Below are 17,343 nucleotides of genomic sequence, written 5' to 3' on the forward strand. Positions count from 1 at the left end.
TGCCAAATTGACCACATCTGAAGGAGATAAGTGGGAAATAACTGGAGAACGATTATGGAGCCTCCATGTTGTGGAGACCTTCCCGGGAGATGCCGACCTCGACCATGGCATTTTTTATGTTGTCTTGTCTTGAGCATACATCCATCGAAAAAGAAGGCATGGATGCATTGTTTGTCAACATCCCACCAGTATATATATATAGAACCAGAAAAACAAAATAGCTGCAAGACCAAATAAAAAGGGCATTAAAAACACACTTCTATAAAATAGTGCAAAGTGAAAAAAATCAATCATATACTGTACACTGTAATAGGAGAAAAAATTATTATCCAGTCAAGGACTCTATTTGCAAGCTAATGTGAGAACAAAGGAATCTGAAAAGGAAAAAAAATCATCTTCTCCAACATTAACAGAAAAAAGAGATACAACCAGCTCTCACATATGTATATATCTAGCAATTAAAATCATTCTTACAGTTACTGTAAGAAGGAAACTGGAAAAAGTAGCCACTTTGATAATACTAACCATTGTGTGCAGGAAAAGCGAAGAAAACATTAAGCAGCAAGAGAATATACACAACTCTCTAACAGGAAATAATGTAGCTTAATCGGCGTACTTAAGAAAATGTTAGTACACATTTTAGTGAAAGAAGGAGAAACTAAACTCATGCTTAAGAAAAAAAACTATCTGACTATCATCACTATTGTCTCATTCGGTGCTTCAATTGTATGCACACAACATTACCAATTCAACCATTATAGCAAAAATCACACACAAAAAGACCAGGAGAAACTTCCTCAAGCAGCTTCCCAAAGTCGGATTTCGAATCTAATAGGATAAACTAAAGAATCTTATAAGAAAGTTACTGAATCGGGGCTTGAAAGAACATAGCGGAACAAAAGGACAACTTCCACAATCTGAGACATATGAAGAGGTGAATTAAAGGAACTTGCTAATGTTTTCGGATAACATGCTATGGAATATCTCAAAAAAAAATCACGGAATGAAAATAAGCGAGTAATGGGTTTATGTATGAGAAGTAAAGGGGAAGAAAAGCATAAACTACATGAAAATAGCTACTGACGTCACAATTTACGCCCATTCTTTCTGACCCCAAAATCAGAACAGAGTAGACCTGAAGGCGAGAGTTCAAGGTTCTCTCCACACCAGCCCAAGCTCCTTCCCTTTGAGCAGCTGACTCCTGTTAAAATTAGCACACGATCGATTAGCGTACTTCAAACAGCTGAAAAAACTCAATCCACAGACTGTGTAGGTGGTATATACACACAATAAGAAAAGAAAGGTGAACTAACTACACCACAAGGAAAAATCTGTGGAAGCACCAATAATACCTTGGTACTTCAGTTTGCCTTGGGAGTGGCATTGCTGACTCAGGAACTTGTGTGACCAGTTCATTATACCAGAGTTTACTGGCCTGAAGAATTGAAAAATGGAAGAAGCTAACAGTTGGTGCATGCCTAATTTTACTCTGTAGTACCAGGTACACCAGAAACATGCTTACCTGTTGGCGCTTTTGAAGATCGTCCTGATCCCGTTTTAATCGTTCTTCCTTGAAAGGAGCCTGAAATGCCCCTAAAGAAATATATGATCAGTGGAACCTAAAATGGAATAGTACAAAAAAATACCACTTCAGATAGCTTCTCTTAAATGGCTCTCATGCTCAACATTGGCTTCTATGTTACATGCATGCGGACATGTTTTTCTATCTTCCAATGTATTATTTGGTCATACAGGAATTAACCAGTCCAACAATTGGGCAAATCTTACTAAAAGTAAACAAAGGAACATAACATGGAGGAGCTTACAGCCTGATAGACTTAACTGGGCAGTGCCCAACGGTAGTCATCAACCTTTGAGCCGCAGAACAGCAAGATCGAATAGAGCTTTTGGCCAAAATTATTCATTTTAGAGGCTTGCTCACTGCACAAAGAAAATTGTTTTGCAGTTTACTTTTGTTGACAGGGTGAAAGGAAAACAGCAGCCCAAAAAGAATAGCTATTACCTGCCCGCAAGATCAACCAAGGCAAGGTTTCCACGAATGCTTTCTGCTTGTGTCTTACAGTAATCTCCAGTACAAAGCGTGAACTTGAAAAAAGAGAGGAACAAATATTATTTTCTATGTGAGAACAATGTACAAAAATCAGGGGAGCGATTAACTGATCATAACTACTGTAACTGTCTATAGATTATAGACTGAGAATCTTAACAATTATACTATGATATACTATCAAATCAAACCATATTTGTACTTCAAGATACAAAAAAGAAGAGGACTCGGTTCGGTCATCCACGTGAACGCCCCTCTAAGAAAGGGCTCTTGTTCTTTCTCCAGGCAGTAAAACAAACTCAATGTATACTACGAACTCCATTAATCTTCTCTCACTAATTAATAATCCAAGAAGCGGCAGGTTAATCAGGATACTCCATCACTTGGGCCCTTACTGCTCTTATATGGGCTTGTTACTCTAGTCCAAGGCGAATACAGAGTAAGTGCTAGCCAGACTTGATTAAAGGAATTCATCCCACAATAGGAGAAAACAAAAGGAAATATTTATTCCTTTTCACGGAAACACAGGAAATGCAATTGTACTAAATCAACGTACCTGTAATTGCTTTGGTATAAATAGTTCCAATCCAAATTTAATACTACAAATACAGTTTGTTATATTTAAATCTGTGAGAGGCCTTATAAAAAATTCCTACAAATTTATTTAGGGTCCTAAGCATTCTCTGTCGGAGTTTCAGCGACGAACTAGCGAACCGAGGTGGAAGACGAGGTTTTGCCTGCGCAAACTTGCCGCAGTTTTCTGATCTCATTCTCTCTGTATTTATCCAGTACATCGAAGGAAATGGGGCTCGTGGCCTCCAGACTTTGCGCCACTACGATCCACAATGTTCGTGCCATCCCATGAACGAATCAGTAGGGCGCAGGACTCGGACTAAGCTGTTGCAATCTCGAGCTAAACTCGCTACTGACGAAACTGACGAAACTGAAGAAAAATGCAGCTATCGCTAACTGAACTAACTGAACTTGCAAGGTTTATTCTAACAATCTCCTCCTAAGCCTTGCAGTTCCTACTTTATTTTGGTGATGCCGATCTTGTTCCTCAGCTCCTGAAACCTGACTCTGCCCAGTGGCTTCATCAGAATATCCGCGAGCTGAAGATTCGTGTGTGATCTTCTTCTTTTCCACACAGTCCCTGATGAAATGATATCGCAGTTCTATGTGCTTGCTGCGATCATGGTGCACAGGGTTCTTGGCAAGTGCAATTGCTGACTTGTTGTCCATCTTCAGTACAGGCGCATCAGCATCTCTTCCCGTCAGGTCCTTGAGCAGACGGGTCAGCCACACGCCGTAGCAAGCCGCCGCCGTGGCGGCCATGTACTCTGCTTCACAAGATGATAGCGCCACCGCCTTCTGCTTCTGCGACTGCCAAGTCACTGGGCTGTCACCAAGGTACCAGAGGAGGCCGGTGGTGCTCTTGCGAGTGTCCGGATAGCCGCCCATGTCGCTGTCGCTGAACCCGGACAGTACTGCGCCGCCGCTCCTCCGGTAGCTGCAGCCGTAGTCGATCGTGCCCGCAACGTAGCGTAGGATGTGCTTGACCGCCGCGAGATGCTCCGTCGTTGGCGCCTCCATGAACCTGCTCACATACCCGACGGCAAACGAGATGTCCGGTCGAGTGTGAACCAAGTACCTGAGGCTGCCGACGATACTTCTGTAGTCGCTGGCGTCCGTTGGAGGAGCCTGGCTGTCCTTGCTGAGTTTGAGCCTGGGCTCCATCGGTGCGTGGCAGGGGTTGCAGTCCACCATGTCTGCCTTCTCCAATATTTTGCGTGCGTACGCAGCCTGCCCGAGCGTGATCCCGTGCGCGATCCCGTGCGCGCTCTGGTGAACTTCGATGCCGAGGTAGTATGTGAGCAGGCCGAGATCGCTCATGCGAAATTCAGCCATCATCTCCCCCTTGAAGCTGCGGATGTCGACGTCGTTCGGCCCGGTGATGAGCAGGTCGTCCACGTATACCCCCACTAGGAGTCCGCGGCGCGCGTAGACGGCATGCTCTGACCTGCTTCTAGTGAAGCCCAGAGCGCCGAGCGTTGCGTCGAGCTTGGCGTTCCAGGCGCGTGGAGCTTGACGCAGACCGTACAGCGCCTTCTTGAGGTGCAGCACCTTGTGCTCTTCAGTGGCGACGACGAAGCCCGGCGGTTGCCGGACGTATACTTCCTCAGTGAGCTCGCCGTTGAGGAATGCGGACTTCACGTCCATGTGGTGAACGCCCCATCCCTCCTGTGCAGCGAGAGCGAGCATGAGGCGCACGGAGTCGATGCGGGCAACAGGCGCGAACGCCTCGTCGAAGTCGATGCCTTGCTGCTGAACGAAGCCCTTTGCAACCAGCCGCGCCGCTCTCGTTGCGTTTGACCTTGAACACCCACTTCAAGCCGATGGATTCATGTCCCGGGGGAAGATCAGTGAGCTCCCAGGTCTGATTATCTTCGATCGAGGCGATCTCCTCCAGCATTGCTCTCCTCCAGCACGGCTCGTGTTCAGCTTCAGAGAAAGTGGACGGCTCCTCTGCAGAGGTGAGCAGCAGCTCCTCCTCCTGATCGCGAGTCGTGTCCGGGCGTGGACCGAACAGGTCTGTCACGCGGCGGAATCGAAGAGGGCCGTGGGCGTCGACGCGGGCGTCAAGCCTCTCTGAACACGGCGTCGGGGGCGTGGCGAAGACGATCGGTGCGCTGCTCGACGGAGGTGCAGAGCTCCCTGCCGTGCCGGGCGTCGCTGCCGTGCTGGGTGTCGCCGCCGTGCTGGGTGTCGCGGGCTCGACGCGAATTGGATTTTCCGCCGCCACCGGAGTCACGTCAGGGCTCTGCGGCTCTGACGACGGTGCGGCCCCGCTGGGAGGCTGGCGCGGCGGTGAGTTGGGTATGATCCTCCCTGCCATAGCAGGAACGCGGTGCACCTCATAGTCGACGGTGAAGGCGTTAGTGCCCGCGGCGCGGTCCTCGCCGTCCCAGTTCCAGTGCGCCCCCTCGTCGAAGACGGCATCGCGCGTCACGTGGACGCGCCCACCAACAGGGTCGAAGACACGATACGCCTTGCCCCCTTCCTCGTAGCCGATGAAGACCATCAGCGTTGATCTGTCGTCGAGCTTCTTCAGGTGTGGGTGCACATTCTTGACATGCGCCACGCACCCAAAGGTGCGGAGGAAGTGCACCGCTGGTAGCCCGCCGTGCCACGCCTCGTACGGGGTCATGCCGCGCACGCTCTTGGTCGGTGCGCGATTGAGAATGAACACTGCCGTGGTCACCGCCTCGCCCCAGAACCTGCTGGGCATCGCCGTCGCCTTCATCATGCTCCGTGCCATGGCCACCACTGTCTGGTTGCGGCACTCAACCACCCCGTTCTGTTGAGGGGAGTATGGCGACGTGAGCTGACGCTGAACGCCACGGTCGGCACAGTACTCGCCGAACTCGACAGAGGTGAACTCCCCGCCGCGGTCGGTGCGGAGAGCGCGCAGCTTGCGCCCGGTCTCCACCTCGACGCGCTCCTGGAAGCGGCGGATCGCGTCCGGCGCCTCGTCCTTGCTGCTCAACAGGGTCAGCCACATGTACCTGGAGAGGTCGTCCACCAGGAGCAGAAAGTAGCGCCGGCCTGACGGAGTTGCCGGAGTTATGGGCCCGCAGAGATCGCCGTGGACCAGCTCGAGGACGTGCTCGGCCCGGTAGTTCGCCGCGTCCGGGAACGGCGCCCGGCGCTGCTTGCCGGCCAGACAGCTGTCGCAGAGTTGATCGACATGGTCGATCGCAGGCAGGCCGCGCACCATCCCCTGCCGGGCTAGCATCTGGAGTGAATTGAAGTTCATATGCCCGTACCTCGCGTGCCAACGCCACGCTTCGTCGGTGGTGGTGCGCACGGCCAAGCACACCGGCCGGGCCAGCTGCATGTCGTAGGGGTAGAGGCGGTTGCGTGCTCTCGTGGCGCGCGCGAACACCTGTTCGCGGCGATCGCTGAGAGTGAACACGCCACCGGTGATCACTGTCTTGCAGCCGCCCTCGTCGAGCTGCCCGACGCTGACAATGCTGCTCCGCAGGCGAGGGATGAAGTAGACCCCTGTGAGCACGCGGTGCCCACCGTCGCAGTCGGTGAAGAGCACGGACCCGCGTCCGCAGATCGCCACGACCGAGCCGTCCCCAAACTTCACGGTGCCGCCGACGCGGCGGTCGAGCTCGTTGAAGCACGCCGCGCTGCCCATGTGGTTTGAGGCGCCCGTGTCGAGGTACCACTTGGAGTCGTACTCCTCCTCGGTGCGCCCGAGGTGGACCTCGGCGTGCTCCTCGACGAGGTCGACGTAGTCGTCAGAGATGTCGCCGGCGTCGGTGATCGTGCACACCTGCGCCATGAGGAAGGTTGGGTCCTCGTCGTCGGCCACCTCTGCTTGTGCGAGGTTCGCCTGATTCGCCTCCTCCCTCTTCTTCTTGCGGCATTCCCGAGCCCAATGCCCGGCAATACCGCAGTATCTGCACCTGTCGTCGTCAGCCTTTCCGTTGCCGCGCCCGCCGCGGCCGCGTCCACGGTCTCTGCCGCGGCGACCGCCGCCTCGCGGCGCGTTGCTGCTTGAGCCGCCCCGCCCCTTGAGGCGTGCAGCCCACTCCTCCTCCGTCAACAGGAGCCGGCCGACGCTGGCCTCGGCCTGCTCGAGATCGTATCTCTCCTCAGCGGCCTTGAGCCGCCCGGTGAGCTCCTCCACCGATAAATTGTCCAGATCGACAAGAGTTTCAATGGAGAGTGCGATCTGTGAGTACCTCTTGGGGACGACGGAGAGAAATTTTCGCACAACCCGCTTCTCGGGCACAACTTCTCCGAGCTGTGCCATCTGGGCCACCATGTTCGAGATTCTCATGGCGAAGTCATCGACGGTCTCGCCGTCGGCGAAGCGGATGTCGCTGTACTGCTTGGAGATGGTCGCGAGCTTGGCCTCGCGGACGCGCGCCCCGCCGAGGCGCATCGTCTTGATTGTGTCCCACGCATCCTTCGCCGTGGCTTTGCCAGCGAGTGTCGGCCCCATCTCCAGTGGCACCCCGCGCAAGATTGCTTCGAGCGCCAGCCGATCGTCGCTGCGCTCCGCCGTGCCCGTCTGCACGGCGTCCCAGAGGAAGCGGCCCACCATCATGACCTGCATAAGGACGGCCCAGTCGGTGTAGTTGGTTCGGGTCAGCTGCGGCCACGCCGCACTGCCGATGTCGCGCGCCACCCGCGCCGTGGGTCTCTCGGCCACGGCAAGCTCGTTGCCGTCGGAGACCCGTGCCCGCGGAGTGACCGGCGACTTGCTACCACCGGAGTCGTCCGGGCCTGCCATTCCCACGATCAAGAACGGGCTCTGATACCAATTGTCGGAGTTTCAGCGACGAACTAGCGAACCGAGGTGGAAGACGAGGTTTTGCCTGCGCAAACTTGCCGCAGTTTTCTGATCTCATTCTCTCTGTATTTATCCAGTACATCGAAGGAAATGGGGCTCGTGGCCTCCAGACTTTGCGCCACTACGATCCACAATGTTCGTGCCATCCCACGAACGAATCAGTAGGGCGCAGGACTCGGACTAAGCTGTTGCAATCTCGAGCTAAACTCGCTACTGACGAAACTGAAGAAAAATGCACCTATCGCTAACTGAACTAACTGAACTTGCAAGGTTTATTCTAACATTCTCATGCTGTGAAGATTCTCTTTTGAACGGGAAATAAATATGAAGAATTCCCTAAGACTAAACCGTCCAAGTATTTTGCTATGGGAATAGCCGATAGAGATTACAGAAACCATAAAAAAATCTTTTCCATCAATCAAGTCAAAGATTACAGTGCAAATATGGTAGTTAAGGAGCATTGCCAATTTGGCATTTTAAAATTCAAAGCATGGGTATTATGTTACCATCCAAGTGTATGTAAAGCTTCAAATATCATGTGTTTGCTTTCAGAACAGGGTATTCGGCATACTTGACTGACTAATACAGTAAGCACTAAATACTAAGCTGCCATACTATTTTTTTTGACAAGAGCTGCCATACTAAGTAATCAGTGACCTGCCAAGCTTAACTTAAGCCACATGGTTTATGATAAAAGTAAGCTGCATATAGTTCAATGCAATGTGGAGTGGGCTGACGTGGTGAACTATTTCTTAGAAGATTAAAAGATATTCATGATTTTGTAATATAACAGATGTATGAGCAGGTATAACTTGGAATATCCAGGAGAACTGTTTCTTAGAAGATCAAAAGATATTCATGATCTAGTTATAGAAGTAAGGTCTCCCAATAAACATATTAAATCTGAGTTTTGATGTCAATACAAAATTACAAATGTGACCATCGTACACTAAACACAAAAGACTGTCAGAACCTCCTTTATTCTCCTAATAGCAATGATGGCCTGCTTTTGAATACTCCCAGGATTAATTAACCATGGAAACAAAAGGAAATTCTCCTAACAGAACCTCCTTGATTCTCCTAATAGCAAAACCAAGCGTTCAAACGAATAGGAGGGTAAACTGCCTAACACACACACACACACACGTACATCAGACATCTCTGTAGTACTAATTCAAGTAGATCAAGAAAATGAATAGCCAAATAGCATGGCATATATAGAATTGTAGATTAGTATCTAGTATAACCAGAAAAGTTGAAGAGCATCCAAACACACAAACACCTCATACCAAATTCAGTCACATCAAGAAAATCAATAGTTGAATACAGTCTCAATCGCAATCACCCATCTAGTACCCATAACAAAAAATAAAAACAACTAACCATTGCTGGAAGCAAGTCATTTACCGGACCATCAAATAAAACAACTCCCAGAAGGTACATGTTTAGCCAATTAACAACTCCCAAGGCCCACTTCTCAAGACAATAAATCAGCTTGACTGCAAGCTCCTACAGTTATAATATTCAACATAGGGCACACACTACAGTATATCTGAATCCAAATCTAAAGACTGCAGTCATTATTGAATGGCATACATATGAACAAAATTCTAAACCGGACACATATAATCCTTACTGGCAACGATATCAAGCTGGTCGGCCACCAACCCTCTTTCATCACTCACATGAGGTAGTTCACACACATGTCTCGGCACCCCATCAACAATCATCCAGCAATGATATATTCCAGATGTCAGAACCAACAATATAACATGTGAACCAACAATATATCGGCATGAGATAGGAGAGAAACATCCAGTTATGATAGAAGACACATTGTCTATTGATGACCGAGGATAGACAATGCACAAACGACATCTTATCATCACCGAGAATAACCTCTTTCCCATAAAACAGACTCTGTACAAACATCATCATCATACCTGCCGTTTTCTCAGTCATTTTGGGCGCAGAAAAAGAAGTAGACTCAGCGAACATTAAGAAGAATAGTTCGAACTTGAGACTACAAATAATCACAGAAAATATAGGTGTAACAGTTATATGGGTGTACTTAGATATACTTTGGTGGTGACATCAGAGGGCATCACAAAGATAGAGTTGTTGATTTGATTTTCAGCCAATGAATTTCACAAGCTTGCCTCTACAAGTACCTTACCCTCAATCGGATCATCACAACAGCTCCACGCCCTGCCACCTTACCACTACAAAGTTTCACCCACACAGAATGCACAGAAAACTTACATTACAACACAACAAATCCTACCACCTTCAGCAAAGGCAGAGCACCCGGTCTTTCTCTGTCCATGTTTTATTTTACCGCCTGTATTTTAAGTATGGATTTGTGCCTTAATAGATCTACTGTTTTTGAACCAATAGAAGATTTTGAACGTGATCATGTTTGTTTATTACTATCCAGAATTGCATATATAGGTTCAATTATGATATACTATTGGTAGACTCTTCTATTGAACCTGATCATGTTTATTTATTACAGTCCAGAATTGCACATATAGGTTCATCTCTATATCCTCAATGGTTCAACAATCTTCGGATTATGTGGCAGTGTTTGGGAAAACTGGTGCTGCAAGTTTCACAATCTGTGCAAAATAGTAAGCTCACATATTAATAGCTACTTGAAAGATGCAAAGGCTTGCTCTGCAGAAGATTTGAGAGTCAAAGCATGGTAATTGGCTTGCACCAGATGCGTGTCATTGCTTTGTTTGGTAGCCTCAGCAACACAACAAAGGCAAACAAGAAAACAAAATGATTCTGTAGACTGCTACTAACACCATGGACAAAAAACAGAAGCAAACAAACAAAGCAAGGAAAGCAACAAAAGCAACAATCCTAGGCCCTACCAGGAGGAAAAGGCACATATTTATACTCCAGTAAAAAACAAGCAAGGAGGGCAAGGAAAGGACCAAAATTAAGTGCACAGACTCTCTACCAGGAACAAAACACATAAAACAAAAGGCTCTCATTGGCCAATCTGCATAAGAGGAGCAAAGAGGAGGAGAAGAAGGGTCAACCTGCAGATCCGTAATGCTGCGGCAGGGAGACAACATGCAGGCACATGCTGAACAAGGGATCGACCAAGCAGACGTGAAACCAGAAACAATGAACCAACCTGTAGCAAAATCAAAGGTAAATCACGGATGAGCAACAACCAATGACCAAGAACGGGACAAAAAGGATGCATACCTACAGTTCAGCTAGCACAGCAACAGATCTGACACATCAACGACGATAAGAACAAGAGACCTGCAGACAAATGAGATCCAAAATCAATCAGGGACGGTCAACCCAATGGAAAGAAATAATATGAGACAAGGGACACTATCTTACCCAACGTCATGGTGCAGCTAAGCCATCACAACCCAAAGCTTGGAGGCCACAGCCATGGCGGATGGGAAGGCGGATAGCCAAGGAGGAGAACGAGCACCGCTGCCGTGGCAGATGGAGAGGCGACCGTCGGTGAGGAGGACGAGCGCCGGAGCCGTGGCGGAGATGCGACCTCCGACGAGGCTTGTGGCGCCCATCGTCCCCGAGGAGGTTGACCCGCGGCGCCCACGCCTCCGGCAACTGCGGCGCGAACCCGCGGAGGCACGCGCACACCTGGCGATGCCCTCTGGCGGCGATGCGCGTGGTGGCCGTGGACGGGGAGGATGGCCAGCGAGGAGTGGCGGCTAGGGTTCAATCGGGGGCGGGGCGAGTGGGCGACTGAGAGAAGACGTGGTGCGGGGTCGCGGGGAGGAGAGGAGGCAGGCGGCGACGCGCGAGAAAGGGAGCGAGGCGGCTAGGGTTTCACCACGGGCATGGCCCCCTTTTATACACCCAGGAAGCGAAACGACGAAAATACCCTCAAGGGCCGCTGGAATTACGCGCGGTGGAAAGCGGGGAGTGAAACTATCCATTCTATAGCGCTGTGTTTTGATCCAACGACCGAGCTCTTCCACACGCGAAATCGAGCAGCCGAAAACGCATCAGGAAACTGATCGGACGGCCAGAATGCCCAAATCGCTGAGAGAGCTCAGGTTTCGCCTCCTCTCGTTTTTCTGGATACGTATCCTGATTTTGCTGTGAAGAATGGGTTTTTGACTTTTGCTGCTTGCAAAAGCTGAGCTGGGATGGCTCTCTGCACAGAGTAGAATAGAACTAGTGGTATTGCGCACATAGCCATCCAGGAGCATGTTATGATGGAGACCCCTCTTAAGAAAGAAAAGAAGACCCCGTTCTAGTACGGTATACATACATAGGATATGCCAAAATTGTGTTGTGAAATCGATTAACTTGACAAGTGGGTGATGGCCGTCTTGTTACTGGAATATTCATGCCCGACTCCAAGTAAACTCATGGATCAGGTACAAACCCAAGCGACATGCAGCTACAGTTGCACACGTGTGCGCGGACGTGCAATTCCATTTGTGTGGTGTGTAAGTGTAGTTGTGTGTGGTGTCGGAAAAGACAAGTAAAAAAAAAATAAACGTAAATCAATAAAAAAGAAAAAGGTAAAATCCACACGAATCTTCACTTGATATCAAACGGGGTCGGAGTTACTACATGAGATTTGCTGATTGTCATTTAGATGAAAATTTTCAAATGCGGTATTTTTAATATAATTGATCATTTAAAAAAAATTGACTTCCGACAAATCTAATATGTGATGTGAATAAAAAAGGGAATAACTGTTGGAGTTTGAATCATCATCAGAGTTTATCCGAGATGCACATGCAATGAATGTATTACGACCGTGACTCCATTGTGACTTGCACCCTAGGAGAAGGGAGATAGAAACAGATAGATATCATAAAACTATCAACCTGCTAACAACTCTATCCACGAAGGTACAGACGCTTCCACCAAAGTTTACAATTAGTATTTCGTACATGTACATGGATACCCTGATTGGTGGCAAGCTGTCTGAGAAGTCATTCTCTATGAAACTATATATATGAAACACATCCTGACTGTGCTGTGGAGAATTGCTTCTGACTTTTGCTGCTTGGGAAGCTGAGCTGGGACAGCTCTCGTACAGATTAGAATAGAACTAGTGGCATTGTGAGACCTTGTAGTATTCTAAGAGAATGTTATGATGGAGACCCCTCGTCAACAAGAAAAGAAGAAGATCCCGTATACACACAAAGCATATGCCAAATTTGTGTTTTGAAATCGATCACCCTTGACGAGTGGATGACGGCCATCTGGTTACCAGAAATCATGGCGACTCCAGTCCAGGTAAACTCACGGACAGGTGAAAAACCAAATCAGCTTGTGCTAAATAACCAGATGCCATTCGTGGCGGCTAGAGTGTAAATAGTAGCTGGCCGGCCGTCTCTATCGCGGACAATACATGCATGCTCGCGGACGAGGGAGGAGGGGGCCTTCTCTGCCTTGTCGGAAACGCTCGCCGGTGTCTTGCCGCGAATTTTGCATTCTAAATAGGACTGGTGGTTTGAGGTTGTAAGACACTCGAGTAGGAGCTTATTATCTCACCGATCAAGGCATGGCGTTGCTGTTCTTTTTAGGTCGAGTTAGTTGGAAGGCAGCAAAGGTGAGAAATTAATTTTAAGACCGTTGGTTGATAGACTATACAAACTAGGAGTAGATGATACCCCGCGCATTGAAAAATTGGGTTGATAACATATGACTTATTATATTTGATTATGTAGAGTTGTAAAACATTTATTGAAGATACATAGAATAATTAGAAGCAAAGCTTTTTTCCAAGCATGGTTGAGTGTTCTGGTTGGTCTTTCATTATACATCATTGCAGGCTGAGGTGGGTCTTATCTCATTCATAGTTGTATGGTGAGGTGGCATGCTTGCATGTTGAGATAAATAAGTTATTGGAGATCACTCTCTTATGTACTTCCTCTGTTCCTAAATATGTCTTGAGATTCCAACAAGGGACTACATATGGAGCAAAATGAGTAAATCTACACTCTAAAATATGTTTATACACTCTAAAATATGTTTATATACATCCATATGTAGTTTATATTGAAATCTCTAAAAAGACTTGTATTTAGAAACGGGGGGAGTATATAGGATAAGGTACATCCATCTCCAACATGTACCCTTAAAACAGAAACAATATCCATCCATCGCAGGCAAGCTCAACGGTCGTGAGCCTCGAGAAGTGAATCTATGGGAGGGGAAGAATAAAACGTGGGGCATGACCCATGTGGGACACCAGGTGTGTCCATGCCCCATTTCCAATTCTTCATCGCCAGACTCCACGATGTTGACAGCGGCGGATGTGGACGGGCCGGCCCCGTGGTCATTGCGGCGGGGCATATGTCGATGGTGGTTTTCCGTGTAAATACATATGCTGAGTTTGTAGTGTTAGAGCTTCTGTTTTGGAACGGCTGACATTCCAAAATAGTTACTTACGTCGTATACTAAATTGTCTTAAGTCAAACTTTATAGAGTTTAAGCAAGTTTATTTTTGACGAAATGCAGTGGTAAGTTTATTAGACTAGTGACGTGATGAATCTAAATATTGAAATATATATTTCATGATGGATTTAATTTCAATATTGTATTGATTTTATACTATAGTTGTTAATATTTTTTAATATAAAATGGATCACAAACATGTTAAGTAAAAAAAAGGTATCATTAGATTTGTATCATCAAGCCGTCTGTGACACCATCCAGAAGGTTCCCTAGATAGAGTTGTTAGCAGGTTGATAGTCATATGATCTGTATATGTCTCCCACTTATTAAGCGACACTCGAGCTCTCTATAGAGGATGAGACGCTTCCACCAAAGTTTACATCGCTACTTACATGTACATGTATAATCTGCCTAGTTGGTGGCAAGCTGTCTCAGCGAGCAGTCGATCTCACTCGCATCAGAGTGGAGCCATTTTCCATGTAATCATCAATCGTATGTATCCTGATTTTGCCATGAAGAGTGGTTTTTTACTTTTCCTGCTTGCGAAGGTGAGCTGGGACAGCTTTCGTACGTAGTAGAACAGAACTAGTGGTATTGTGCAACCTAGTCTTCCAACAGCATGTTATGACGGGGAAACCTCGTCAAATCAAAAAGAAAAGAAGAAAATATGTCGTTCTAGTGCATACATAATTGTGTTGTGGAATTGATCAACTCGACGAGTGGATGACGGACTAGGTAAACTCACCGAGGGGGTAGAAACTAAAGCGACTTCTGCCAGACTACTACAAAGTAAACCAATAGCTGGCTTGTTAGCTCTATCAACGACAATGCACATACCCTGCTCATTATTACGTGTGTGTGTGCTCTCGGACTAGGGATGCAGCGAGGATGAGGGGGAGGAGGAATGAGGAGTGGTGTGGAGGTGGCTAGGATGCAACATTGAGGTAGGCATAGGTCGCACAGAGGTAGGAAGAGACATGGATGGAAGATGAGCGGGTCAGGTTAGCCCTACAAAACATCTAGCGTGAACATCACAAATCTTGGGTAGAATATTTGTCCAAAACAACTTTTGTGAAGCTCATTTTTGAACTACTCCTGCTATTCATTTAAGTGTGTGAACAACAATAACAACATTGGTAAATATTGAATTACATACAACAACCGATATCTACAAACACCGATTGGTCTACCAGAGGAGCATGACCCCGGTTGTGGACGCGGGCAAGAGAGAGCAACCATGGGAAGACCGATGAAATGTAGCCCCTTTTAATTTCTTAGCCATTCCAGCTTGCAAGATACATTAAAAGTTGACTTTTTAGATGAGACCAATTGTGTGTGTAGAAATGTTGAACAATTGAAGCCAAACACGCGCTTGTTTGCTCGTTCTTTTAGAGTAGACTTTTGTTGTTGTTTAGTCTATGTAGAACAACTCTTCGGAAATCTAAGTTATAAATTTGTTGGCAAGTTGAAAATATAATGTAACATACACGTCAAGGAATGTGAGAGGATTGAATTTGTAGCATAGGTGCGGGGGCACGCAGCCCCCTTTTTCTTTTGGCATGTGATTTCAATCATTCATTTTTTTTGAATCAAAAGTCTAAATTAAATTTCGTTTACAGGTTCATGTTTCTGGTGATGAGGGCTTCCAAATGAGATCCATTTTGAATACGTTTGGATGAGTTTTTAAATTCTCATTAAGTTTCAACTTCGAAACTTGGTATGAGTGACCGACAAAAACATAAGTTTCAAAAATAGGAACTTTAAAATAATCATGGCCTCATGCGGGACCAACTACTTTGCGGATCGTGAGGCAATAGGGTGACCGGCGCGGGCAGGTGCGTGCCCCTGTGAATTTGCGGTCAAGAAATGTATCAAATGTAATATACACATCAAGAAATGGAGGGCACGTTACTAAAATGAACATACACTATGTGAATGAGAAACAATTTTGTATTATTTTAAAGAAAACAAATGGAACATACACATCAACAAATCAACTGCACGCTACAGCTCGCTTGAGTATCATTTATTCAGCAATGAACACACCGTTATTCTTCCGGAACGGATGGAGAGTTGCCAACTGCGGAGGCACCCACACTACTTAAACTTGGCCTTGACGGCGTCGATGTCTTCGGTACCGACCCGGAAGGCCTTGGCCAGCACGTCGCTAGGCACTGGCGGCGCGGCAGCGAAGAGCGTGGTGGCGATGGCTTGGGTGCCCTGGAGCTGGCTGTTGAAGCCGGCGATGACGGAGGCGGGGCCATGTCCCCTGTTTTGCTGGAAGTGCACGAGCCCACGCGGGAAGACGAACACGTCTCCGACGGTGATGGTCTTGGTGAAGAGCTTGTTGGCGGTGGTGATGAAGCCCACCTCGAGGACTCCCTCAAGGACGAAGATGATCTCGGTGGCGCGCGGGTGGGTGTGCGGCGGGTTCTGGCCTCCCGGCGCGTAGTCGATGCGCGCCATGGACACGCCAAGCGTGTTCACCCCTGGGAATGACTGTACGTTTGCCGCCGTGACGTTGGATCCCGCCGGGTTGTTGGTGTTGCCGGCCTTCTTGAGACCCGCGAAGAAGAAGTCGTCCGCAGTGATGTCCGCCTTGCACGGGAAGCCGTTCAGCTTGATCGCTGCCGCGGTTCGTTTGGACGAATGCACCGTGTCAGCAAGAGCCAGTACACAACGAAGCTGACAAATTAAGATGAATGGATAGCTCCGCAAGATGACTCACAGGATTTCAGGTCGGCGACGCAGACGTCCTGGAGCATGTCGGGGTCGCCGGCGAGGGAGGGGGCGGCAAGGGCGAGGAGGACGGCGCAGGCCGCTACGGCGGAAAGCTGAAGCCTCGCCATGGTAGATTGGTCAATGCTTGCTTGCTATCAGCTTGTTGCTATAGCTGTCGAGTGCTTCCTGGATGTGGATTGAGCAAAGATAAGCAGTGGTACTTATAGGCAGGGTGATTTGTGTATGGAACTATGGATAGCATCGCCATCTCAAGGTCAAACAGGGTAGGCTGGCTGCGACGGGTTCGGATGGGGAGGGAAGCAAGCATCCGATTCCGTTAATTTGGAGCCAATCAAATGGGGATATAGTTGTTTTTATGCAGGCTACCTGCTACACATGCGCCTTTGAATCAGACCCATGATCCATCCAGTCGGTGGAGACAATGGACCCGAGTTTCGTGGGACTATCGTCGTCGCGGGCGGAGCTCCCGGAACAATGCACGATTGCACATGGCGACGGGTGGCTTATCGAGCAGTTGCACATGATAATGCTTATTTTTTTTCAAGAAAACTTCGGATCTATTCATCAATTGTGAAGGTAGTACAAAGAACATCAAAGTACAATTTACATCCAGCTCAAGACCACCTAGCGACGTCTACAAGCATTGAAGTGAGTCAAAGGCACACCGCCGTCCTTGCTCCTCACTCATCGGTGTTGGGCAAATATTTTTGTAGTTGGTAGTCGGGAAGTCGTTGTGCTAAGG

General features: G+C 48.0%; 1 protein-coding gene across 1 annotated transcript; it reads right to left on the minus strand.

Moving 5' to 3' along the window:
• Positions 1-15,791: 15,791 nt before the first annotated feature.
• On the minus strand, positions 15,792-16,859 carry LOC109756502 (germin-like protein 1-1). Its single transcript, XM_020315358.2, has 2 exons — positions 16,588-16,859; positions 15,792-16,486 (listed from the first exon to the last, which is right to left on the minus strand). Exons 1-2 carry the CDS (start codon positions 16,706-16,708, stop codon positions 15,957-15,959), a joined length of 651 nt encoding a protein of 216 aa, XP_020170947.1. The 5' UTR covers positions 16,709-16,859; the 3' UTR covers positions 15,792-15,956.
• Between the last annotated feature and the right edge of the window lie 484 nt (positions 16,860-17,343).

Source organism: Aegilops tauschii, chromosome 6 (assembly GCF_002575655.3).
Source record: "Aegilops tauschii subsp. strangulata cultivar AL8/78 chromosome 6, Aet v6.0, whole genome shotgun sequence".
NCBI lineage: Eukaryota > Viridiplantae > Streptophyta > Magnoliopsida > Poales > Poaceae > Aegilops > Aegilops tauschii.

Bases quoted from the DNA above. Each gene is read 5' to 3' on its own strand.
- LOC109756502 (XM_020315358.2), bottom strand. From the start codon at position 16,708: ATGGCGAGGCTTCAGCTTTCCGCCGTAGCGGCCTGCGCCGTCCTCCTC. The intron at 16,487-16,587 runs GTGAGTCATCTT...GAACCGCGGCAG, and splicing joins CGTCGCCGACCTGAAATCCT to CGATCAAGCTGAACGGCTTC.